The following is a 26,640-nucleotide window of genomic DNA, read 5'->3' on the forward strand; positions in this document are numbered from 1 at the left end:
ATAGAAACCCTAATTTTCAGCTAACTGTATATTCTAGCCTCCCTTACAGCTATGTGTGACTTTGTGCTCAAGTTCTAGACAATGGAATCAAAGTGAAAGTGTCACATGACAGCTTCTGGGATCCTTCCTTAAAGGACAATCAGAATGCATCCTTTACTTTTTTGGGTTTTTTTTTAATCTTCCTGTTGGTTGGAGCATGAGTGTAATGTTAAACCTCCAGCAACCATCTTGGGCCATGTGGACAACAGCCACAATGCAACAATGATAAAACAGAAAATTAGAAAGAGCTGGATCCTTGAGGATTTTGTGGAGCAGTGCTGCTCTGGTGCAGCAGATAGTTCAGCAGCCCTGAATTATGTATTTTGGGACTAATACAGGAGAGAGAAATAAATTTCCATTTTATTTAAGCCACTGTAATCTTGCAACTCTGTTACTCACAGAGTATTTTCATGATAACCTTTTCTGGAATGAACAAAGTAACAGGTCACTGTCTGGTTACTGATGCCTCAAATGTCTCCATTACAGATTTGTTCCATTGAATGAGGATATATTTATATAGAGTTTCTGGGAAGGAAGGTAACAGATCCCTGAGGGTGCATGAATAGAGTAGGAGTGGGCACAAAATAGGCGTGCTCGAGGTGCCTATAATTCTGCAGCACCTATAATTCTGGTGCTGCCATGGGGGTAAGGAGCCAAGATGGAAGGGGAAGAGCAGAGTTAGGGCCTCCCTGCTCTTAACAGTATGGGAAAAAAGGCCAAATTTATACTTTTTTTCTGCTTAACAATTTTATCCAGGGCTGTTCTCTTCTAGGAAATTTACCCCAGATCTGTGATTACACAGAGCAAGAGTTCGGATTACATCAGTATTGGATTAACAGTGATGATGACACCTTTGTATCGGCAATACTAGACTGGAACAGGAGAGTTAGGGGCAGACAAATAGAGCATTCTGCTAACCCTGCCTCAGCTTCACAGGGGAGAGGGGGACCACCCTCCATCAGCAGTCATTCATCGATTTATTTACTCATAAATTCATTCAACAAACTTATTTACTGTCTACTGTGTGTGAGGCATACTTTTTATGGATTAAATATTAAGGAAACTTAAAGCCGTGATGACAAAATTATTTCGCATCTAGATAGTCTTCTTGCAGAACTAAGCTGCAAGTCAATTTAAAAACAAGCACTTTAAAAATGCAAGCAAAACTATTGGTTATCTGCCATACTTAAGGCACTGCTCTAAGTGCTCTGTAATATGTGAACAGAACATGAATGGATAAGACAAAGCTGTGGCTTTCAAGGAGTTTATGATACAGCAGGGAGCTGAGATAACCCATAAAAAACTATAATATAAAGCAGAATAAGGTTAAGTGACTTAGCAGGTACAAGGTACAAGGAAAGTTCAGAGGAGGAACTCTGCTGAGTCACTGAGGAGTGGCCGCCACTCAGGGAAGAGGTGACCATCTCACAGATTAGTATGATACCTTACTGCTACAGTTTTCTGTTTGCAGAATGGGGGAGGCAGTAGAATTGGTTTTTGTCCCCACTCCTGGAGGAATGTCAGCATAGGCCTCTGTCAGGATGTCAATGAAGGCACTGCTTTCTCAGCAGAGGGATTTTATGAATTTAAAGGTCTTTTCCAGCCCTATAATTCTGTGGCTCTTCTACCTCTATTCTTGACACAAACTTCTGCCCTCTGGATTACCTGGGGTTTCTAAGTCTTGTTGTGTTATATTAATATTATATCCACTTGGCAGAAATGAAGCACAAATGTGCATAGGTAGAGAGGCCTCGAAGGAACCCCACCTCAAGGGTTCCCCTTTCTTCTCATCTAGTTCAGTACAGAGAGAGGACACGTCCCCAAGAAGGAGGTGCTCAAGGACGTCCAATGTGAGGTCATGAGATGAAGACTTAAAAAGTGTTTTATTAAAGTGATGGATTCTTCTGAATGGAGAAAATCCATCCAGAGTGTATCTGTTTGATTAGGTGTGAATTTTCAGAGTAGATTCTCTAAAGGGGAATCTTTCCCAGAGCTTTTATATTATTTCTCTGTCACTGTTTTTTTTTCCTCACTAAATTTCATTCTTTCCTTGCCCAGTTCACTCATTTACTGCCCAAAGCTAACATTCTCCTTACTTTTACACAACTCTCCTAGAAATCACTCCGTGACAATGAGTAAGAGAGTAGCACCAAGAGCAAAGTGAAATATTTTGGATGTGACAGGAATTTGCCTTTTGGTACTGGTTTCTCACTTTTCTTTGTGAAGCCTCTCTTGCTCTGATGGCACCGGTGGCTTTCTGCCATGAACAGAAACACGGCCACATACAACGCTCCACTTGGAGGCAAAAAGACTCCCGATCACTCTGGGACTGAATTAAACCTGATAAAATGCTGCTCTTCTGGACTTGTCTTCACCCTCCTTTTGAAAGCTAAGGCTATGCATCATCTTTTTTGGAGACGGTGGTTATTACTCTCTTTGTGTTGGCAAATATAAATAAAGGACAGATTTTCCTTTCCTTCTTTCAAACTCATTTGGTATGCTTACACCACTCCTCTTGCTATTTTTAATTTCCTTTTTCTCAGAATCTATAGATTTTTTGTCAATGCAATGTATTTCCACCTATGCATCTAGTTTTGATTTATTCTTTCCAATTCTAATAAGATTCCAATAATACCTTGGGTGGATTTTCAGAAGAAGGGTCTTGGGTCATTTCTCCTAAACCTCTCTTAATTGGAGTCAGGATTTGGAATCCAGGGATATAGAGACACAGAGGCTCAGCATTGAAAAAGGCTTTAGAAGATCTTATTATGGTAGGTGAGTCTAATGGTGTCAGTGCACAGCAGGGAGAAGGATTTTGGAAAACCAGAAAAGCTACTGGTGAGAAAATAAGCAAATTTCAAAACATACACTCTAATGTTATATCAAGTGAGTTATACAGTATCATATATAGAATTTGATGAATGGTTACCCACACCTGGTCTAGCTTGTTTATTCCTAGAACTCTGCTAGGTAGACCAGTTGGCTCCCGGGTAGGAATTGAGTTCATTGATGAAGTTGTATCAAAACCTGTAACTTCTTTATGCACTTGATCTTCAAGGATCAGAGACCATTGCTCTCCCTTCTACAGAGCATTTCAGTATATCTCAAACAAATAATGTGAAACTACTAGATGTTTTCTACCATTCTCTATTTTGTTTGTTTACACAGAGTGGGTAGTAAACTTCCAGGAAGTCAGTGCTTCCAGAAGCTTGAGTTTAAGGTGCCAGATATAGGCTTGCAGACAGTGAGGCTTTCTTGCCAGAATGAATCTAATCCCAGTTGTTATAACAGTGGGTATGCAACAGTGCATGCTGTAGAGGGTGATAAGAAGAAAAAATGAAAAGAAGAAGGTGGGAGATTGATGAGGAAAATATTCCAACATTGGGAAGGAAATAAAGCTTGAAGAACATACGGTATAGCTCTCCTCTCGGGTGCTTCCAGCACACAAGTGCGTCTCTTTTCCTTGCTCTTCCTCAGCACGGGCCATCTGTCCCTCTCTGGCTAACCTCTAAATATCTAAGGCAGGTACCCTGTCAGTTCTGTTCAGCATCATATCCCCAGCACCTGCTACAGAGCCCGTCATGTAATAGATGCTCAGTAAATATCTGTGCACTTTCATCACATTTTGGCACTCCGCAGATCTGTAACACTCAATCTGTGTTAGGGTGCTTGCCAGTTAGATAATTGTAGCCCATTCAACATGCTTGTCTGGCATACTTCCAGAAGGCATAGTGCTATTCTTATTGTTGTTACTGACTCAGTAACTAATTTGGAGATAACTAATAACAAACATTAAAAGTATACTTTTTAAAAAGAGAAGACATTCTCTTCTTTTTTGGCTAACCTTACCTATGGGAGAAAGAAGTCTTCTGAGCCAGAAAAGAGCTGGGTGAAAGAAGGAGAGCTTGGGCTGGAATGTGCCAGAGAAATTTGGCCCTTAGAGATATCTAAGCAGCAAAGCAATTTAAGGACATGGGCCCTAAAAAGAAAACAGCACCTGCTTTGCTGAGCACTCTTGTCTGGAAATTGCTGGGTTAGCAACACGTTGCACCCTGTGAAAACTTGTGACTTCAGTGTAAAAAAAAAAAAAAAGGTTTTAATTAAATTGAGTGTTTTTGCATCTCCTGCAGGGAGTTAGGGTTTGGGGGTCGAGAAGCTGGGAACTTTATTAGGATGAAAGGAGCCTTCTCAGAAATACTGGAACCCCACAGTTCTTAGCTATCATCCACGTGTGGCCACGTTTTTGCGTTTAGAAGCACTGTTCCCATTAACATTCTTTTGCAGCCAAGCAAGGCTAAACCTCGAATGGTGTGCTTGGTCTGTGGCCTGGGATAGTCCACAGTGTGCTTTTCCAAACTGCTTTTTGTGGGTTGTAGGTTTTTGGGAGTGGGAGAGTTCCCTATAAGGCTCAGCATTTCTTAGGTTTTTTTGTTTTGAATTTGGAAAGATGATCTTAAATAGGTGTGGTAAGATTTGGGGACATTTGTTCAGGCCTCAGCCAGTGTCCTCTTGTATTCAGTTCAATTCAGGCAATAACTGAGCACTTTCTAAATGCAAATCACTGTCCCAGGTTCTGAGGACATAAAGAGGGATATGATGTCAATTCTGGACTGAAGAAGTTCACAGAGGAACACAGACTTTCCTATAAGTAAGGTTGGGAAAATTACTGTATGTACAAATAAAGAGGAGCCTGGAAAAGGGAATGATCAATTCTTGCTGATGGAGTTGGAAGAAACAGAAGAGCTTGGCCTTAGAAGTCACTCTGCATTTCCACAGCTAGAGACGAGGGGATGGAAAAAAAGCAGAGTAAAGGCTTGTTATAGCCAGTATGCTGTCACGGGTATGAGATCCTGTGGGGGTCTGGGTTGGCTGCCTGAGTTAAAACCCTGGTTTTGTTGCATTTAGAAGCTCTATGTCCTTAGGTACTTTATGTACTTCTCTCTGCCTCAGTGGCCTTCCTTGTCAAGCGAGGATAATGATAGTACCTACTTCACAGACTTGTCTGAGGATTGAATGAGTTAATACATGTAAGTGCTTAGAATAATATGCCAGATATATCATAAGGGCTTAGAAAGTACTAGTTATTCTTATTCTAGAACATTCCATATAAATCTTGTGCCAATATCTTTTTGGCATAACATACTCCTTACTTTGCTGTTTATGTGCTTTTCTAATGAGTTGGTTTCTCTGACCTAAGTTTCTCCATCTATCAAAAATCCTACCTATTCAAGGCCTACCTTAAACACCGCGTGTGACTTCCAGACAAACATGAGTAACTCATTGCACACTCCACAGGCATTGTGGCAAGTTTTTGGAAGCTCCCCTTCTGAAACTTGCCATTAACCAAGGCTACTAACAACCCTCCAGAGTGATTCACGAGGTCTGAGGAATGACAGGATTTCCCTTCCTTCTCCCTAGAAGGCAGTGCGTGCACCAGGGGAAAGGACAGGTTCATCTTTCTGCTAGCCCTGGATTTCCACGACAGGTGATAGCAACACAGAAGGAGCAAGACACACACTAACGTCTGATGGTCAACTGCACGTGCCAATGTTTACTTAATTGAGTCTGAAGGCCATTGCCACCTTTGTGAATAAGCCAGGACTCGACACTCTTTGTGAAACTCCCAAGAACATTCTGGGCCAGCCTATTTAAGAATGGAATTCTTATTTCCTCAATTTTGAAAATTGTTCACAGATTGAGCCAGAGAAGTGATCCAAACTGGATGGAAGATTCCCCATCAAGGGGTCAACTGAGTCAGAGGCCAACATAGGATATACAGTCAGGCTGTTGGATAGAAACTCCAAAATTTGATGCGGAATGTAGGAACGAGTGGGAAGAAGCAAAATTTTCCTATTTGCTGTTTGCCTATTAGTTGGGGAACAAATTGGTGATCTCAGGCTCATGCCTCCACCTGCCACTGTGTTAGAGTCCACTGTTAATGTGGTGCTCGGCACAGAGGTTCAGGGCTGAACACACAAGGACCAGAGTTGCTTTTCCATTTCAGCTCTCTCAAGCCTGGAGAATCTTGGCTGGGAGTATGGGGGAAGGGAGGACATGGCCCCAGCCACCCACCGTGCCATTCCTGGGTTTTGATTAAAGAGGAAAATATTGGCTCTGACATTCTCGATTTGCAAGATCCAAATGTATTTTGACTTTTTAGAAGAACTAAGCGCTCAGGTTTCACGGGAATGATCCTGCTTAGAACTTCTGACTCAAACTTAAAGCCGTTCGGCTTCTCAGTAGTTGAATGCACAGCAAGTGCAGTTAGCAGCAAAGTGACATTGCTATGGCTGCGAGTTGCACAACAGCGTAATGTCAGCCTTCTGATGGGGGCTGGGCTGTTGTGCAATGCCGCTTGGAACAGAAAGGTCACACATGGAAACCTGCCCAATGGTTCTAAGAATTTTATATCTTTATAAATATTCAACATATTTCTCTATGTGTTGGGACCCAGGCTTTCCAACCCCCCGATTTGTGTTTTTCCAGAAATCTCAGGTCAGGCAGTGAATTTCCAGTTGACAAGTAAAGTTCATTCTAAAATATCTCCCAGTGAAACCAGAATATGGCATTTTGAGTTGGAGAGGAGTTTCCCAGAAGGGTCCCTGTTCACTGGATCTGTCTTATCCTGCCAGTCACTTTCCCACAGCCCCTTTCTTAATGCTGAGTCTGGGGTAGCTGAAATCAAAAGCCCCCAGGAGGCAAGGTGGGTAGACTCAGGCAGGATTTCCCATCCCCTGCTCCTAGCAAGGAAGAGACATGCATTCCTGCATGCCTGGTACGGGACTGCGGCACCTGCAGTCCCTCGTCCCAAGATGAACCTAGCAGACAGCGTGGATGGGAAGCTGCCACTTCTCTCCCTGGCTCTGGGAAGAGATGAGTCATGAACACGAGAAGAGGACAAGGAGTTGGCTCACCAGACCTAAAGAGATCTCTCTGGATACTGTTCCCTCCAGAATGAAAGAAAAATGGCTCCACATCTGACCAGGGCTCAGTAGCAATAGGCTGTGGGGTGTGGCTCTTCCCTACTCATCTTTTCCTTTATCCCTGTGGTTGTTATGCTCAGTGCTAATATGTGTTTACAAAGGATCCACATGTGTGTAGTAATTTGGTAAAGAATTTCCTTCATGAAAAGGAGAACTTTTGTAAGAGGGCATGGTGGCCCTCTTAGGAGCATCTGAGAAGAAAGTTTTGCCCCCTTTTGAATTCCTGACACTGACATTCAATTTTTTTGACTTAAATAAAGATGTGTGTGTGTGTGTGTGTGTGTGTACATGTGCGCACACATGTGTGTGTGTGTGTGTGTGTGGTCTAATCCAGAGGGTAAGAAGAAATCCTGAGGCACTGAGGAAGTATGAACAAATGTACTTTAAAGACTAAACTGGATTCTGAACTCAAATGAGAAGAAACTCTTCATTTAGGGAAAATCAGGGAGGAAAAGGTATCCAATCTAACTGTTAGCATGTAATAATATTTTGTCAGGAGTTTTTCCCTCATTTCTGTTCAACTACAGAGTTTCAGCTAGCATTAATCTTCTAATCAAAAGGGAACAAATCTATTTATAATTGACATAAATGATAGGCCTATTTATAGTTCTCTTTGGTGTTCCATGTTTCTCTGTGGGAGATCTTCCCTGAAACAAAAGCCTACTTTTTGAAAGCAACTGTGTTCCAGGGGCAGCCTTGATCATTTCTGCTGCCCGAGAGATGGATTTAATTAGCCTCTCATACCGACTCATGGGATGGCAAAATGTGGAAAGTACTGACCAATAATATAGCAATTCCTACTTTTGCCCTTGTAATTCCAGCCCACAGAAATCATACATGACCCCAAAAGAAATGGCAGTCCCCAAGCGCCACAGGAAGGTGCACACATGCCGTCCTGGCTAACCCACTTTCAACTTCAGAATGTACTCTGGTCGAGCTCTCTTTCAATTCCAGTGACGCTTCGCTCAAATTATCTCTAGAAACCAGTAGCAGGCCTTGAAACTCTGAGAATTTTGTGATGATTTCATAGGCATAATTTCACCTGATACTCACAAAAAACTCTTTTGGTAGGCAGGCAGGGCTCAGTGTACAGCGTTTACAAGGAAGAGAATTGCCTGAAGGTACCAAGCTTCTAACCCAGCTAATCCCTGCCTCTTCAGAACATCCAGGTTTCCTTACCTCATATTCAGAACTCTTTTTGACACCCGATGTTGTCTTTCTGGTAGCAAAATAAATATTATTTGACTGCACTCACAGTTGGATTTCTACTTAATTCAGAAAAATGTCTGTTTTGAGGAATGCTTATGCTGAACAAAAAGGAAGCAATGGTGCTTGTGTTCTCTGCATCGGATCCTGTCTGGACTGGGGAATGCAGAGGATTAAATGGGAGGGGAACCTCATGACTCCAGGTAGAATTTGGACGTGTCATTGAACTTGGGTCAGAAAGATTGACCTTGTAGGCTCACAAAAGGAGGGATTCTTTCATGACTCAAAATCAAGGTAAATTGTTTGTACAGTATTTCTGGCCTCTCTCAGGCTACAGAGCACACCCAAGGACCCAGGCAAATATAGTGCATGAAGGTGACAAATTCTATCTTCTAAACATAAGTGGAAGACTTCATAAGACTGTATATATAGAGAGAGGAGAATGAAAATTCTTGGCATTCATTTGAAATTGTTTTTTGTTTTTTGAAACAGAGTCACACTCTGTTCCACAGGCTGGAGTGCAGTGGTGTCCTGACAGCTCACTGCAACCTCAACCTCCTGGGCTCAAGGAATCTTCTTGCCTCCACCTCTGGAATAGCTGAGACTACATGTGCGTACCACCATGCCTGGCTAATTTTTTCTATTTGTGTGTGTGTCGGGGGGGGGGGGCAGAGGGGTCTCTCTATGTTGCCCAGGCTGGACTGGAACTCCTGGGCTCAAGCGACCCTCCCGCCTCTGCCTCCCAAAGTGTTGGTATTACTGGCTTGAGCTACCTTGCCCAGTCTCATTTGGAAACTCAGTAAAATGTTTTGAGATCTGCCATGTGCAGGAAGAATAGGAAAAAATAAATACCATTTTTACATATTATTATTTACTTTAATGCTATATAGATTTATAATGATATTCCTGTATATGGGTAAGGGCTGTTTTCTTAACCAGATTGAAGGTAACCTTAAGGAAGACTTTTATGTTACTTTTTGGGAACATGCTCATTAATATTAGTTGTCTCTGTCTTTCTTGTTTCAGCTTTCTCTTGGTTTCTAGCATTATGCTAGGTACATGGTAGTCCATAAAACATTGCTGAATTTAATTACATTAAAAAGAGTGACTTTCTTCTTTTTGGCCAATATTTAATAACTGGTCATTCCAATCAAAATTCACTAAGCTGGATCTGTTTGTGGAGTCTGAGATTTGACTCTATAACCTTGTGACTTGACGGTCCTTCTGCAGGGCAAACAGAAATGAAAGCCCCTTTCTGGGTACTCAGAAACTTTAGAAGGTGGCACTTTTGAATGTAGCATGCTGAGCTCTTTCTGTTTCATTTTTTTCCGTGGTATTTGTGCTCTTTCTGGCATTGGCTCAATCCATTGTTTCATCTGGGCCCCCAGGAATGGATTGACTCCTGTAATTCTAACACAAGTTGAGCATACTAAAGGATTTGCTGATGCTCCTTACAGTGTTTTAATCTGGAAATCACAGCCAGCTTCCAACAAAAAGGATCATGTTCTGTTTACCTAAATTCCCTCAGTAGTTTTCTTTAGATACAGCATTTCTCACTCCTTCCTTGGAAATGCCTAAAAGTCCATGGAGGCCTTCTGACTCAGCCATGTCTGCATTTCAAATGAGTTACTGCCTTCTTATGGGCACAGGTAACTAATCTAGGCCTGTAGGCTAAAGAAAAATGGATAACTTAATTAATTCCATGCAAACATTGACTGCACTGTGTATGAGGGAGTAAGTGGGATCTTTTAGAGATTAATAGTACATAGCCTTTGAGGAGCTTATCGTTAAGCAGATGGTATAAGACACGAATACTCACCCAAAAACACAAAATAAAACAGATTATAAGTGCTGTAAAAGTAGTATTATTGCTTTCCTCTTTCAGAGGAAAGAGAGCTGACATCTGGTAGAAGATTTTACAGAGGAGGTGACATTTGAGAGAAGAACAAGAGGAAAGTCCAGGAAAATAAAACATGCAGTAATAAGTCATCTAGGTTGGATGTTGGAATATGTAGGGGGCATTTGTAAGCTCAATGAGTAAATTGAATCAGTGTCTCAATGACTAAAGCAAGTCATGTAAGGGAGTGAAGTGGGCCAGTGCAAGTGAATAGGGAGTGGTGGGGGTTTGGGTAAGGCAGAAAACATGTGTCAATATGAAGGGGAGACTCATTTAGTAAATACTGGCAGATAATTCAGATTTTTGTAAAAACACTGTATTTGCCAAACAAAATAATTATGAAGACTGGATACAACTTACGGACTGCCAGTTTGTGACCTCTGTTGTAGGGAAATATTCAGAAATGCAGTTGGAAAGTCAGATGGAGGCCTTATATAAAGTGCCTTACTGTCAAATTAGGGAGTTTGGACTCAATTTACTTAGCCATGGATGGTCACTGGAAGTTGTTTAGAAAAGGGATAAAGTGATTAACTGTGCTTTAGAAAGATTAATCTCATGGGTGGGATGGCTGGTGTCAAGGAAGAATGAACACAGAGCGATCATTGAGGAGGCTGTTGCAATAGTTTTGGTGAGTAATAAGGGCCTAAATATTGGGACCGGAAGGATCTTCCAGTGAACTGGAAACAGCTGTTGTGGACTTGGTGCAAAGCAAACTATAATGCTGCAACTCATTTTGTCTGAAGAGTTGAGTTTGATGGTCTCCACTGTCCTAGACACTCCAGGTGATTGCATAACCCATCTATTGCATTGGCTGGGAACCTGGCCTTTTCTGCGTCACAGGTCATTGGCCAAAAACTCCACTTGCTCTTTAGGAAACATCCCTTTGATAATGTCTAAATTATTGAATCAATGTTCAGTTTTTCAGATCTGGGTTCTGCCTTCACTGGGAGGACTTGATTGTCTTTTAAATTCTAGCTGAGCTATACCGTTGCTGTGTTTGAGAAGAGCTATAGAGTTCTATAAAGTTTGTTTCTTATTCATATGAATCAGTGGCAGTTAGCCTGGTGAATGGGTGAAAATGCAAAGGCAATAAATGCATGTTGAATTGAATGGTGTATGGTTAATATCCAAAGAGATCTTGCACATCTAGAGCAGGGGTGGCATGGGGCAATGTATGCTGAGGCCAGATGGTGTAATGAATAAAGCAAGCCTGCAAGGCACTGCAGTGAGCCAGAGGGGCACACACCCCGCATAAAAGGTTCAGGCAAAAGCTCCCACCCAGGAATGCAGCCCCAGCCATGCTAGATTGCCCACTTTTTAAGAGAAGCTGTTAATCTTTGTTTTTATGTACAATCTCTTGATTTTTATAATTCCAAATTTGAAAAATATATTGGGTGGACCAAACAAAACATGTCTGTGGGCTACATTCAGGTGGAGTGAGAGTGAGGAATGGGGACAGACCCCATTGTGTGACATCTGCTTTAGAATATCAATTCCAAGAGCATAGGGCTCTGCCTGCCGCATTCTTTTCATCATTAGTGTTTGGCTAACCAGAAGGTACTCAGTAGATGGTGTGGACTACGATACTGTTGGGGAGAAATATTCCCATCTGACTCAAGCTTGGGGTTTTATGATTGTTATTTCGTGGGACCTTGCACACCAGAGTGAAACCTTTTTGAAGGCATGGCTTCATCTTTCCTTGGGTATTGCGAAGCTGCTCATGATTTTATAATTCAATTGGTTAGTGCTATAATATTACTTCCATACGTTATACTAAAGCACTGAACAAATGTAACAAGAGAAGAATGCTAACAAAGAAACAAAAAATAAGCTCCATATCCAGTCAGATTTCTTAAAGGATTTTAGAGATTTCCATGAACAACAGTAAATGTTTGTTCTGGAAAACGTCTTAGAGATTATCTTGTCAACATTCATTCAATGAGTAGAATGCCAAAGAATCAGGGATCTCATTGTATTAAAATAATGTGGATTAACTCTAAACAATTCAAGTATATGATTTTGGTCTAAGTCCAATACCACCTTATCCTAGTCAAGAATATAGTCGAGAGGTAGCACGTACTTAAAGATCAAGGAAAATACACGTGAAAAAATGTGAAAACTGTATGGATGACATTTTTTTCCTCTGTAAAATTTGGGAAAAGAGATAACAATTATCCCATTTCAGAGGTGGAATATCTTGGTTCATTGTAATATCATTGTTCCAATGGCAACAGGTTTTGAGACCTAGAGGACTAATCATCAAATTTACCAAGTTATTTAGTGGCAGAGTTCTGAGTAAATCCAAAATTTTCTAACTCTCCAATCCAAAGCCCTCCCTTTTTTTCCAGTGTCATTTGAAGCAATAGAAGTTACAAACTGGCCCTCTCTCACTTTTACCTGTTCTGCTGTGGGATAATGTCCTTCTCAAGAAGAATGTCCTCCATAAGATACATAGACCTTCATTATGGGCTCAGGCTGGGGAACTTGAGTTCCAGAATGGGCTTAGTGAAGGCTGGAAGCCAGCTGTGTCTCTTTGAAAAGCAGTTTTCAAGTTTACCCTTCACCTTCCGATAGGCGACAGAAATATGCTTTTCTCATCTTAAAACCATTTCTCTAAAATCCCAATGGGGACCCTAATGGAACTAATCAACTTGGACTCACAAGAAATAATATTAGAACCTGGCTAAGCATGACAAAGGCAGCAATTTGATATGAGCAAAACACACATTTGTCCACTCAATGCAATTAGAAATTATTATTATTATTATTATTTTTGAAGCACTCTTGCTTGGCTGTTCTTGAAAAATGTAACTATTGAAAAAGAAACTGGCAAGATCTTAAGGACTGGAGCTCAGTTCCTGGCCCCAGTGATGGGCTTGGAAATTGCAGCCACAGCAATTAGGAGTTCCAATTTCCAGTTCACAGAAGGTCAGGCAATGGGGTTATCCTTGGAGCAGTTCTACAATTCCTCTGAGGAAAGGCTCTACCAACTTGAGGGAATCAGAGCTTGATACAGGTGAATCAGCACATATATTGTTAATGACCACAAGCAAGTTTGGCCCCAGTAGATTTTTCAAATCTTCTATGAGAGTTGAGCTCTGGCTATTTTGTATTCTCGCACTTATCAGATGAGAACCACCTATTAACAAGTACTTATTATTGCCTACTATTCTCTAGACCTGGGCTTCTCAAACCCTAATGCACATACTAATCCCCTGAGTATATGGTTAAAATGCAGATTTTGGTTTAATCGATTTGGGGTCAGGGCCCCTGACTCTGCATTTCTAACAGCTCTCAGGTTGCTTTGAGTGCAAGGCTCTGGATCCATCTTCACACACTAAGCTCTATATTTCCTAAGCAACACTGATAGTCCACTTAGAACATTGGTTAATCAAACCAAATCTACCCATTATAAACAAGAGAATGTTTATTGCCACAAAACACTTTCCATAGCCATCAATCAAATCTGCTTTCTTCTAAAGGATAGACTTCTCTGTTCCTTATTATTGCTGTTGTTTGTTATGTGTGTGAGGGGCATCAAAATCATTTATCTTGATTGAAAGCAGTCACTACTGAATAACTTTAAGATCCTAAGTGGCCAGTGTCTACATCAGAACCAACCAGAAATAAGTCTTTCAGTGTCTTCGGCTTTTACATCATGGTGCTTTTGTACAATGTTACTGAATCCTCCTCTGACTTATCTTGCCAGAGACTTCCATAATTGCATGCAAAGTACTAATAATCTACAGAAATGCCAGCCAGATTTGTGGCACTAATACCTTTCACAAGTCTTATGATTCATACGACTCAGGGCCCACAGACTGTCTAATTTAAGGGAAGCCTGAAATGATGCCTATTGTCTGTGTGTCATTGATCTTCTCAGAATTTATCCCCAAATATCTGTTCCATACTAGGAAGCAAGAATCAGCAAAAAAAAAAAAAGAAAAGAAAAAAAAAAAAAGAAATCTTCGGGGTGCCAAAAACATCTCTACACCAAATTGAGAGTGGAATTATAAGGTGAATGCAATTAACTGGCAGTTGCATCTATGCTGAAAACATAGTCATCCCTTTAATAGGGAACATTTGCTGTGCTTGACAAACTCACAGTGAAATGGTTGGATCCATAGGAAGGAACATGCTGAAAATGGTTTCAATATGATCCTGTTTTTTCACTCAATAGCCATTGATTGAGGGTGTCCAGCCAAAAACAATGAGAAAATGAGCCAACAATAGTCTTACCCTTTGACCATATTAGATATAGTTGCAGCTGAAATTTGTTATATGTCTCAGGAATAACAAAGCATCCATATGGAACATATATTTGGCAGTGTGGCAGCTGATGAAACCAGGAAAAATTAGACAAATTATCAATCGCTCGCTCCCAAATTACCCTAAAAAGAAATTAGATCCATTTTCAGTAGCTTTGCCTTCAAATTTCTTCATTCCATGAGTCACCACTACCTTCTGCCAAACTAAATATGTCTATGAACGGCTGGAAACTTTAATGGAAAGAAACATAAAACTCAAAATACGTAGGAAAATTTAAGCTTCTTCATGGAAGACCTTCATGGAAGACTAGCAAGTCAGGAATGTGTGGAGACAGAGACAACACATCGACAATACCTTTTGTTTTAGGTAGCTCCTGAGTTAATAAGCAATACACAATACACAAACTGGTCAACCAAATGACATGACTTCAAATTAAAATTAGCTCTCAAAAAATTAGCACTTTACCTTTTTTTTTAAGCCTCCAATCCATCAAACTACTAAGGTTGATGAAGATTTATAGTAGGGTTGATCAGATTTGGGATAAAGAGACTTCATGATGTTGTCAAATGGGTGGTAGAAATTGGGGAAAAAAAAAACAACTTTGTATGAATGGTTAAGAGCTTGAATTTTCAATGACTATTCTGATGTGTTACACCAGAAGAATATGTCATAGCAGTTCACTCTGAGTATTATGGACTGTAGTTATGAGGACAACCTTCACGTGAGTTTGTCAAGTTTAAGTTTAAAGAGTCCAGCTGTGCAAAGAGCTCTGGCCTGAGCATGAGGTGGCTGAATTGTAGTTCTGGCTTTCCCACCAGTGTGTGCTTTGCGACCTCATGCACATCATGTTTTTTCTGGACCTTTATTCCCTCATCTGGGAAGTGAGAGCACTGGACCAGATTGCTCTATATGGTTCTTCCTAGCTCTCCAATTCTTCAATTCTGGTTTGGCAAATAGAAACCACTTGTAGAGTTCTCTGAGGGCTGCTGCTCCAGCTGTTACACATACCTCAGGCTGATTTGCCAGGTGTGCCATTTGTTGCATGCCTTCTCTTGCCTACCACTGTTTCTTTTAAGTAACTAAGAATAAGAGAGAGGAATTGAGTAGAGGTTCTCTTCTCAAAACTATTTCCATGGGTAGAACCTAGCTGTGAGGATTTAGTAGCTTTTGAAAATTCCCTGTTGACTAGAATTAGCTGACTCTTGAGCTGGGGCTTTTCAGTATGGTGGCAGTGAAGGGGTCCCAAGAGGTGACACCTCGAGTAGACTTGTTAACTTTTTAATTTCATTCCTTTAATCTCAGATCCACAATGACAGCAGTAACAAATTGAAAGTCATGGGATATATTCTGGGGACTGGAAGAAGGAAATAGCTTTGAAATGACTTTTTCAATATTAAATCAAGGAGTTTTATTAAGTACCCCACACTAGATACTGTGCAGGACAGAAAAAAAAAAAAAAACCTGTTAAAACTTACTCTGTGTTTTTCTGAAAGAGCTCAAACTACAATAAAGATAATGAAAATTCCCAGTAGCAACAGTAACCGGTATTTGATTGTGTGGTTCATAAGTGTCATTGCTGCATCAAATGTTGTGTCTCTGGAAGCCACTGGATGTGAGGTGCTTGGGATAAGAAGAACCACGTGGTCACTGGTCCTTATGGTGATAAAACTCACAGTTTTGATTTCATCGAAGCCATGCTCAAATAAAAAAAATTCAGTTCCCTTATGGCAGCCTGTGATAAGGAAGCAGTTTAGATGTGCAACTTGAGAGTGCAAAGATACTTTTCTGATTAGTGAGTACATTCCCTCTGCTGAACACTGCTTTTTGAGGCTAAGCAGAAATCACCAATAGCTGACTTGGGAGAACAGAAATCTTTTGCCTGTATGTGATACCTCATTGACTACCTAACCATCTCGTGGGGAACAAACTCTGTACGCAAGCTCAGTGTGGTAAAACGATAGGCTCCATCTCCTTTCTGCTTCTTTCAATGCGAGGAAATAAAAAGTGATACCGAGTGAGCATTCCGAAGACCCATTAATTAACTCTTGGGTGGTCTAAATGTGAAGCAATATGTGAACAGGAGATACTAACATGCCTTTCTTTTTCATTAATAAGGTTGAGAAGTTATATTGCCAAATTATTTTTTATAGATTGTAATTATTGCATCAAGTTTGACAAAAGTCCAATCATTGAACTAATTGTAGGTCACTGCTAGGGAGATAAGGCAAAAAGCATTCAATTCCATCCATTAACAGTGACACATTTGTATAGCCCTCTCAGTTTCCAAAGCCCTTCTACAGTTGAGACTCAGAACAGCTCTGAGTTACAATATTTTTATTCCCCTCTTATGATGAGGAATGTAAGGCTCCAGGACATTAAGTGACTTCTCCAAGGTCACAGGTTGTTCAGTTAGGGGAGCTGGGTGAGGCCCACTTACAGAACTTCTGACTGTTTCTGGGCAATGGAATCACTGTGATAATGCTCAGATAGAAAAGTCATAAGAAAGGAGGAGACAAATTATAGCCATTCCCTTTAAATCAGGCTTTTTCATTTGTGAGGAATTGAGAGTTTATTTATTATGTGACTGAGAAGGGAACAGCCACAAATGTTGAGGTCAAAGATGACCGATTTCTTTTTCATTTCCTCTGTGTGGTCACCATCAAACTTCAAGCACATAGGTCTGCTCTGGACCATTTCGGCCTGCCCTTACTTCTTTCGCTAAAATAAATGAGTTCCACAGCTATAAGGCAAAAGGGAAGGTCTGCAAATGCATTTTAAATAGCCTGTAGGAAGAGCTTTCAATCTTCAGAGAAAGCTTTCAAAACCACAATGACTCTTCCCATTGTTTGCTCTGGGCAATGGACCACAGATTCCTGATTAACCAGTGACTGATGGTTGGTGTGTCACTTTCACTCATGATTTGCCCACCTCTCTAAGTTGCTTCTTTTCTAGAGACTTGTCTAGTTCAGTAGTTCTCCACTGGCGGTGATTTTGTTCCCCAACGGACATTTGGCAATGCCTGGAGACATTTTTGATTGTCACTACTGGGAAGAGGGGACTACTGGCATCTAATGGGTAGAGGCCAAATATGTTGCCAGATATCCTATCGTGCACAGGACAGCCCCTCCCCCGGGAGAAAATTATCTGGCCTAAAATGTCAATAGTGCTGAGGTCGAAAAACCTTGTTGCTGTTGGCACTGCTGGGGAAAGTTGAGTGGGGAGTGTGAGAATGAACTAGGATATTAAAACACGTCACTTGGTCTCATAAAGGGGTTGGAGGTAGGGTGAGTGAGGAGGGAGAAGAGAAATCTATGGTGTCTTCAAATCCCCTTTAATTCACAATTCTAGTTCTTGTGCTCCTTTCCCCAGTTTCACAGATAATCAGGAACTGGCTGCATGTGGGTTGGCTCAACACAGACTTTCTAAATCACTTGCCTCTGATGAAAGACCCATTTCATCAGGGTAAATGGCATAGAGGTAGTACCATCTTCCCAGCAATACTCACTGAGTTGCTTCTATGTCTGACAAATTTTCGAAGTTTAAAAAGGCCCCTCAAATAGCCTTTTAGTACCTCATAAAGACCACAGATGAAAGAAGAAAATCAGAAAAGATTCATAGCGTATTTGCTTGGAAGTCTGCAAAAAAAATCAGGTGTAAATTTCTTTTGGCCTGGGACTGGCAGAGAAATCTCCCCCCCCCCCAAAAAAAAAAAGCTGATCCAACAACTGGTCAGACTGTTTCAGATTTTCCAGGAGCACAGCTTTGCTAAGTCATTCCAAAGCAGTTCTACCAAAGTTGACATTGGAGAGAGTGACCAAAGAGTCAGAATAATATAATATACAATAATAGTCTAAATTATGACCTTAAGTGGACTTGGAATGTCCAAAATCCATCTGAAGGCTTTGTGTACCATATGGGAGGCAGGCAGGGAATTGTTTTTTTTTTTTTTTTTTTTTTTTTTGTTCGTTTGTTTGTACAAGTTTCTGCAGCAAGTGAACAAAAGTATTAACCTAATCTCAGGTGAGTTTATTGGAATGAAGGAACCATGAAGATCTATGTTCATTTGATGAACTTGCTTGGAGGTTTCTCCTGCTCATTTAATTTACCAGGTAAATTTGAACAGGCATGGTTGGTTGCTGCTAAATGGAGGAATATTGCATTAGGATTAGGAAATAGAATCAACAGTATCTTCTTCTACTTCTGCCACTAATTAGTTATATGACCTTGGACATGTCATTTCTTTCTGGGTTTCAGATTTAGTGCTTGACTAGATTATTTTTCAAGGGCTTCCAAGCTTGTAGCGATATTCAATTTTATTTCCTTTGAACAATCAGGGAGTTTTAAGAGGGAGCTGTTAGAGAGATATATACTTAATCAATAATCAGGTTCTTGGGTGTCTTCCCAGGGGCTTCAGCATGGCTTTTTTTTTTTTTTTTTTTGGCATGGAAACCCTTATCCCTTCAGAATGCCTGAGCATTTAATGCAAAAGGTTTTAATTTAAAAGAGTGTGTGGTCTCTGCTGGTTGCACAATTTCTCTTTGTGTCTGTGCTGCTGCTGATCAAATATTGCAAAGCCATTAATTACCTTAGGACAAATGCAGAGGGCCACCTGCAAACGTTCTGGCCAATTGCATAAAGCAATATGCCAGATGTAAAGTAAGTGAAGGGTTTTTCTTGGTATTTAAGGTTCAGTGAAAAAGTAAGAGGGGCAGCTATGCCAAGAATGAAAAGCCAGAGCTTGCCAAGTGCTTCTTTAAGTGGTTTTAGCCAATATGAGACTAAACAATGCATTAAATAGGCATACAACTTACTACAGTTAGGGAATTGCATGTCAAATAACACCTCTTTGCTATGTTTTAAACATGATCTCACATATAGATAAAGACAAACAAAATGCTGTGTTGTCATCTCCTTAGTCCAACAGCTAATAAGGCCTAAGGGTTTGATCTTCCCAAGCAACCAAAAGTAATTCTTTGGGATGTAAGAGCTCACTGATGTTTCATGGAGAGGTGTAGAATGGAACTCTGCCAGGGCAGCAGCTCAGGGCAAAAACAATTTTTTGCCACCATGGGTTGTCAAAGATGTCTGGCTGCAGAAAAGAGCAAAGCCTTTGCAGCCCCTTATTGAGAACAAATAGAAATCTCCTTGGGAGAGAACTTGTGTCCATTTCACTGTGTCTGAATCTTGAAATCAGAAGGAAGGCTGCTAGAGAGATGAAGTGGGCTCTAATGGCAGCCCTGAACAATGCTGACATGGCACATGGTGTCTGGACAAGGTATTTGGAGGCCCACTGAATTTGCCCACAAGTCACTGAAGATAGAAGCATCCCAATATGGATGGTCTTCAAACAACTGGTTGGGTGATAACTGCACAGTGGAAGTCTTACATGGCTGCTCCCACAGCTCCTTACATGCTTAGGTTGGGGACATTCCTTCCTGTCTGGCTCACTCTCTGGATTTTGGTGTCTTGTGACCACCTCCCCTTTGCCACCACTCTCATAGCACCCCAAGAAAAATCCTGGTCCAACTAAACAGCGTTTCTTCAGTAGGCCTTTGAGGAAAAACAAATGAAACTAATAGCTGCCAGAAATAAAGCAGTTGAGGTTTGCTGGCAGAGGAAGAACACTTGAAGTCGGCCAGAGGAGAGACTCTCCCAGATCATATTTCGTATCCTGGTATTCACAGGTGAGCTGCACTATTCTGTCTGAGTGGGATCCAAGAATCCAGCCTGTGAATCCTCTTGTACAGCAGCAGCCTCTAATCAAAGATGACTTTCCTGATACACCCTGAAGAAATTCTATTAGTATTTCCTCAATTTTTCCAGAAGTAAAATGTAGGGTCATTACATGGATATCCCTCTCATACCTCCTTTCAAGGAAATGTTCAAAGTCAACTGAGTCACCCCAGGATTCCTGCTCCTTATCCTCAGAAGAGAATTGGGATTTTGGAAGCATCTCCCTGTGCTACAACACTTTGGGCCTTTAAACAATGCAAATGACCAAATGAACACACTTCTTGGAGACAAGAGAGCTTGGCTTTGGTTCTGGACCCATCCAGTGAGGTAAATCACAAAATCTCTGTGTCTCACATTTGTCATTTGTCCAATGAAGCAATAATCCTTGCCCACCAAGACTGGGGTAAAGAGACAAAGTGAGAGAGCCAACAGAACTGGATTTAGGAAAAGTAAATATACTAGACAAACATAAGACAGTCTTCTTGTTACTGTTACTAATACTACCACCTAATTGTTACTGCTATTACATAACAGGTTTTATCAGCTGCCTCCAAGGAGAGAACATGAGTGTATAATTAATTGGGCTGTTCAGATACCTCGACCTTTGCAATAGATTCTGTAACTCATCTCACAAGAGAATAAATAAGTGTAGTAGCTAACAAGTGTAAGATGTTTACTATGTGTCAGGCAATACTCTAAGTTAACATACTCCAATATATTAATTAATTTAATCCTTACACCAACTCTATAAGGCAGGCATTCCATTTTACAGATGAGAAAATTGATTAACGAAGAGGTTAAAGAACTTGCTCAAGGCCACCCACCAAGTTGCAGAGCTGAGGTTCAAACCCTGGAGGCTTGGCAATAGAGGCCATGCTGTTGGTCTTGAACCCTTCTCTTTCTTGCTTATAATTCTGCATCAGGGAGGAGATGGTCTTGAAGAGCATTAACATGTCAGAAAAATGCAAATTGTTTTCTAATTTTGCACAGAAACCATCATTTTCTTAGTGGTCTCTTGGTTGCACAGACTGGTCCACCTGGGCATATTTAAAGAGTAGTAGCAAGCATTTGGAGTCAATATAAAAACTCAATGCTTTTTTATTTTTTAACAATATCTGTGGCCTATTAGCTTAGTGGTACTAATGATGCCAGGTCATAAGATCAAACCCCGCATGTACCAATTAGTTTCAAAGAGAAAAGCGTTTCCACAGCTAGCGACTATACGCCTAACTTTGACCAGCTGTCACACAAACGCATGGCTCGTGGTCTAAGGAGAATCCAGCAGAGGAATGCAAGTGGCACAGCTCAAATCCAGCCCCACTCAAAACAGTGTTAATGGCAGGTAATGTTAATTAATGGCAGGTTAATGTCTTTGCCCCAAATTGTACACTCTCTTCTTTAATTGAAAAGTCAATATCAATAGGTTGGGGAAAGGCTTTTGGTGAAGGTTTAGAAACCTATATATTCTTATTTGTCTCTTGTAATTTATCCTCCTTTATTTAGGGTAGCCAAGAACAAACCTACTCACTTGTCCTCACAGCCAAGAGAGGGAGAAAATGTAAAGATGAGAACTGTCAGCTGGCCCTTCCTAGCAAAGAAAAGTGGTGGTCTGTTTTCAAGAAGCATGTGCTCCTTTGGCTCCTTTGGTCTAAATGACCCGCATGTATTTGGTCATATCTGAGCTCCTATCCATCCCTGAGGGGTTGAAATTCAGCTTAAAACAAAACAAAACAGAGAATCTGGCTTCTCTTTCTTTCAGTGGGTGGAATCTCCTATCTTTGGGGACTGACAGAAACTATGTAAATAAGATAAAGGAGACTAAATGTTCTTTGGTCACTACTTAAGTCCAAGGTTCTCCTTTCTTCAATAGCACCAAAGCTTTGTTAATTATAACCTAGACTATGAGTCTGTTAAAGTTAGAAGAGGTCATTTACTTTAACAAAATCCCCTTATTTTATAGACAAGGACATTTCAGCCCAGGAAGTTTAAATGTCTGCCAAAGTCATACAGCTAATGAATGACAGGTCTGGGAACAGTTTTCTGAGCATTATATATCAAAGGAAAGAAGCTTAAGTTAATAATAATAACCTAGATCTAGGAAGGTTGTGGCAATCAATAACAATGAAAGTTAATTGCAAAGTTTCACTTAAACTCTTTGCAAAACAGCACGTTTTAACACATGAAGAATGCCATTTGTTTATCCAGACCTGTTCTTAATAACTATACATTGGAAGTATGTTTTACAAAAGCTATAAATCTGGAATAGCTGAAAGGGTATCCAACTTTCTTTTCTAATTGATTTACTTCTCCTTTTTCCCAGACCGCCGAGGTAAAGCATATACAGTTTATTTAAGGGACTGTTTATAGACTCTTAAAACTAAAAAAGACCCCAGAAACTTTTTCTTTTGGTTGCTCTTAATTGAAACCATCCAAGATGGTTGGTTGTCTGTCAATTTTTTAAGTATCTCCAAGGAGAGAAATTCCACAAGCCCATAACAGCATGTTAAAATGGTTAATCACCATGGTTGTCAAAAATTGTATCTATGGCAAGCTTAACTTCTATTTCGCTTGAAGTTCTTTTCCTTGTGCTGTGTTTCATGCAAAATGAGGTTATAATAGCTAGCTTTTTCCCCTGATGTGCTTTCATCTCTACTATGCCACCATTTTTCTCACAGGACAATGAGAGCAGAAGGCTGGTTGATAGACTTTCTTACTCTGATGTATAGGGAAGAATCAGTAATTAGCTCTTCATTGGATCTTTTATTTCATAAAATGTCTGAGGAAGCTGCATTAATTATACTTGAACTGTTCCACTTATGCTGGGAAGATGTTCATGAAACAGATAATGGAGAAGGTTGCTTCCACTGTGCTCTAGTGGAATTCAAGCTTGAAGGGAAATAGAAGCTCATTCACAACATTGGGTCAAGCTGCACAAAATAAACATTACAAAAATTTTTATTTGGAACTGTTCTAATAGGGTTAAAAAAAAAACCCTGTTTGTTAAATATTCTGTATTGACAAAAGAAGAGATAGATAGGGAGGCAATTTTATTTTAGATGTTTGAGAGTCAAACTAAGATCAGAAACCGCCTTTCACTACTAAAAAAAAAAAAAATCTATACTTCCCAAATGGATTTGAAGCAGCTTAAAATAAAAGGCACAGCCACACTAAACCTTTGAAAATGAAGGTAAAAACAATAATAAGAGCCAACTGACAGGGGATAGAGGTGGGGAAGAATGTTTCCTTCTAAAAAGTATTTCAAAGACGTTAAATGCTTGGAGCTGACTTCTCCATACACAGCAAATCTCAGGGGACAAAAAAGAAACCCAATAAACTTTGTTGACAACTTTAATGCCTGTAAGAATAATTGGCTCAGACACAAAACAGATCATCAGTGTAGCCTGGGGATGAACAAAATGCAGCCTCTAAGTCATTGTTAGTATGTATTATATTTAGTTGAAAATAAGAAAAGGTTTTATCAAATAACTGGGTAAACATGAGGCAAGAAGTATCGTCCACAGTACTTGACAACCCTACTTCTTCATGGTTCTTAAGACTAAGATCCCAAACACATAATTCCATTCAATTCAATTGGATTCAGTTCAATTCAGTCTTGTCAGTTCAACAATCAAATATGAGCAGCTACTATATCAACCATTGAGCTAAACACTAGGATTGAAAGGTAAATAAATATGTCCTTTAGCAACAAGGAGCACATTAAGAGGGCATTATTCATGGGAGAGTAGAACCTGGTAATTTGCCACAAATGAAGCAATATATTCAGGAAAAGCATAAAGGATATAATCTATTCTCCATGGTTTTCTCTTATGACTCTTGATAATACTTACGTGTTTTTTTTTTTTAACCACTCAACTGTGAGCTTCTTGAAGGCAAGGTCAATCTCTCATTCCCTTCTAGGTATCTCATTCATGCCTAGTATAGTGTCTTACATATAACAGATACTCTATCTATGTTGTGAAATAAATTAAAAGAATTTAAATGGATTAACTTCTTTTGGGCAAAGAATATTGTCCAGTTGACTAGAAAGTTAACAAGTACTTTTGTGCATGAGGGTCTATGTCAGACTTATGATTAGCATAGGTCATGGAATTCTATTTAATACAAAGCAGAATATATGAAACATACTCTCAGTGATAGTACTGAAAATAGCATATGATTTACAAAACCATTTTCTGCCTAAAGTCATGCTCTAAACATCAAGAGTTACCATATATATAACTTTCCCCTTTCAAATTATTAAATGGAATTTTAAAAAATTTGCTAACATTTTATTGTTGTAGAAACAGAATAAAAGAATCCTTTCAGTGTGTTGAAATTGGTTTCCATCACAGTTGTCCAATACTCTTAAGTGTCTATATGAACATATATAAGTATCATACAGCTCCTTAGGACCAAATCATTCTTTCTACCTCATTTTTCATCATCTAATGTAAACATCACAGGCATAGAAGGATCCAGTTTCTATGCATAGTGCATGGAAATCCTGAAGCATGTCATGTTGAACATCACAATTTAACCTGGCACATTACAGAGGACACTTGTAGGCTTGGCAATTACCTAGTGAACTGGATCAAAGGAAATTGCACAAATGGATTATCAAGGCAAAAAAATCCTCTTGGGCATAATAAGTGAGAACCACTTTTTCATTTTTTAAAAAATGTGGATCAGTAGCAGCAAATTATAGAATAATTACAACCCACTGTTGGGTCATATGGTGTCACACAGTTACTGTCCACAGGAGGTTTTAAAGGTAAAACAAGGCTGCTGTTGGAAAAGCACCCACCCAATGTGCTCATTCCTCTGCCTTGCAACAGAGAACTGGATAGAATTGATGTATTGCCAGAAAAATAAATGAATTTACTCAATTAAAGCACCAGCTGAAAGCAGAGAGTGGGAATTTGACTATTCAAATAGTAGAAAGCACTTCTAATTCTCTGTCATTAGTAATTTTAAAACTATTTGTTGCCAAATCCACTGTAAGTGCAGGTCACCAGCCCCCCCATCCTCAAACCTCTTCCTTCCCATCTCCCTACTCATCTCCATACTGGTATACACAGGCCCCCACCCCCAGTCATACACTAATAGACACAGACACACACACACACACACACACACACACACTACCTGCCTAGAGAGAGGCCGACATTTGGGAAGAAGATGAGAGAGAATTTAAGTGTGTGAGTCATCACAGGAGCTATTCAGAGCTTAGTGGGTAACTGAGGTAAGCTGTCTACACTTGAGTGATATGAACCTTTAAGAATGATTCATGCTCAGTTTCCTGGAACTCTCTAAAATTCCAAAGAATTATACAGAATGAGCATCTGTCTTTAAATCTTTCACTGTCCTGTAACATACAGTGAGATAAATGCATGTGAGGTAGATTCTTTAAGTGATCAATTCCCTTAGGTACCATTGATTTTGTTTGTGTTTATTATTTGCAAACCTTGACTTGGCTGTCTACTTCTTATTGACTGTCGACTTTCTAATCACCTGAGACCTACTTATGAGATAAGTGACCCTGCACTTGTCAGAGATCCTTTTCCAGATGGAGATACCACTAGAGAGTCCCAGAGAAGAGCTATGCCAAAAGAGAGCAATAACAACAACAACAAAAACCAAGGTCAATTTGCATAGAGGGCAAATTAGTACAGCATTTCAGTTTGCATTTAGAAAGAGCCCGTGTATTTCCAGACATGCCTTTGAGTGAAGTGCACCTTCTGTCTGTCTGTTCATGGTGATTTCATATTGCGTGGGGACATCTGAGATGTATCCCCTTAATTCTTTTCCCAAGCCCACATGACTGAAGAGTCCTTACTATTTTATTCCAAATTAATATACAGCACTTCAAACGGCCTTACATGTGTTCCATATGATCACATGTGCACCCATAGGTCTTGAAAACAAAAACCTCAATACCCCAGGGTCATTTTGTCCCATCCTTTCATTGAAAAGAATAGAATAGTGAGGGTAGATCATAATAGTTGAAGGGAGCCTCAGCAGGAAGTAGTTAAAGACAAACTGTTAAGGAGGAAAATTCCATCCTAAATCTGCAAAACCTGCCAAAGCCCCACTGAAACACTATGCTTACTTTAAGGTGAGGAATCTCGGAGGCCTAGGACGGCTGCCAGCCACGGGCAGCCATTCAGTTATTCACACACTCCCTGCGGTTGTAAATCCACAGAGCCATATACTTCAGACTTTAGCAGCGCAGTGAGAGGGAGGGCTACTTACTGAAATAAAAGCCCCTGTCTCCACACACGAACTGAAGAGCGTCCACCAGCTCAGCCCCGCAGAGCGTCTCGGGTCCAGCTGCGGCGGAGCTGGTGAAGGTGAGTAAGCACAGGGCCAGGTAGAGGAGATGCGAGGAGGATGTGATGTGCATCTTTACCTGCCGGAGAAACAGAAGAGGGTCAGCTTTCCTCCTCGGTCCTCGCAAGGGGAGAGGGGACGGGATGGAGTGCATTTACTCCCAGTGTTCCATTACTGTCATTC

General features: G+C 40.3%; 1 protein-coding gene across 4 annotated transcripts in view; it reads right to left on the bottom strand.

The window, feature by feature from the left end:
• The window catches only part of IGF1 (insulin like growth factor 1), a 78,786-nt gene that overhangs the window by 46,328 nt on the left and 5,818 nt on the right, over positions 1-26,640 (bottom strand). For all 4 annotated transcript variants that reach the window (XM_069491588.1, XM_069491589.1, XM_069491587.1 and 1 more), the window contains one exon: positions 26,380-26,536. In XM_069491588.1, the coding sequence (XP_069347689.1) occupies positions 26,380-26,536 (157 nt within the window). The remainder of the gene's footprint in view (positions 1-26,379; positions 26,537-26,640) is intronic.

This window comes from Eulemur rufifrons, chromosome 16 (assembly GCF_041146395.1).
Source record: "Eulemur rufifrons isolate Redbay chromosome 16, OSU_ERuf_1, whole genome shotgun sequence".
NCBI classification, from domain to species: domain Eukaryota; kingdom Metazoa; phylum Chordata; class Mammalia; order Primates; family Lemuridae; genus Eulemur; species Eulemur rufifrons.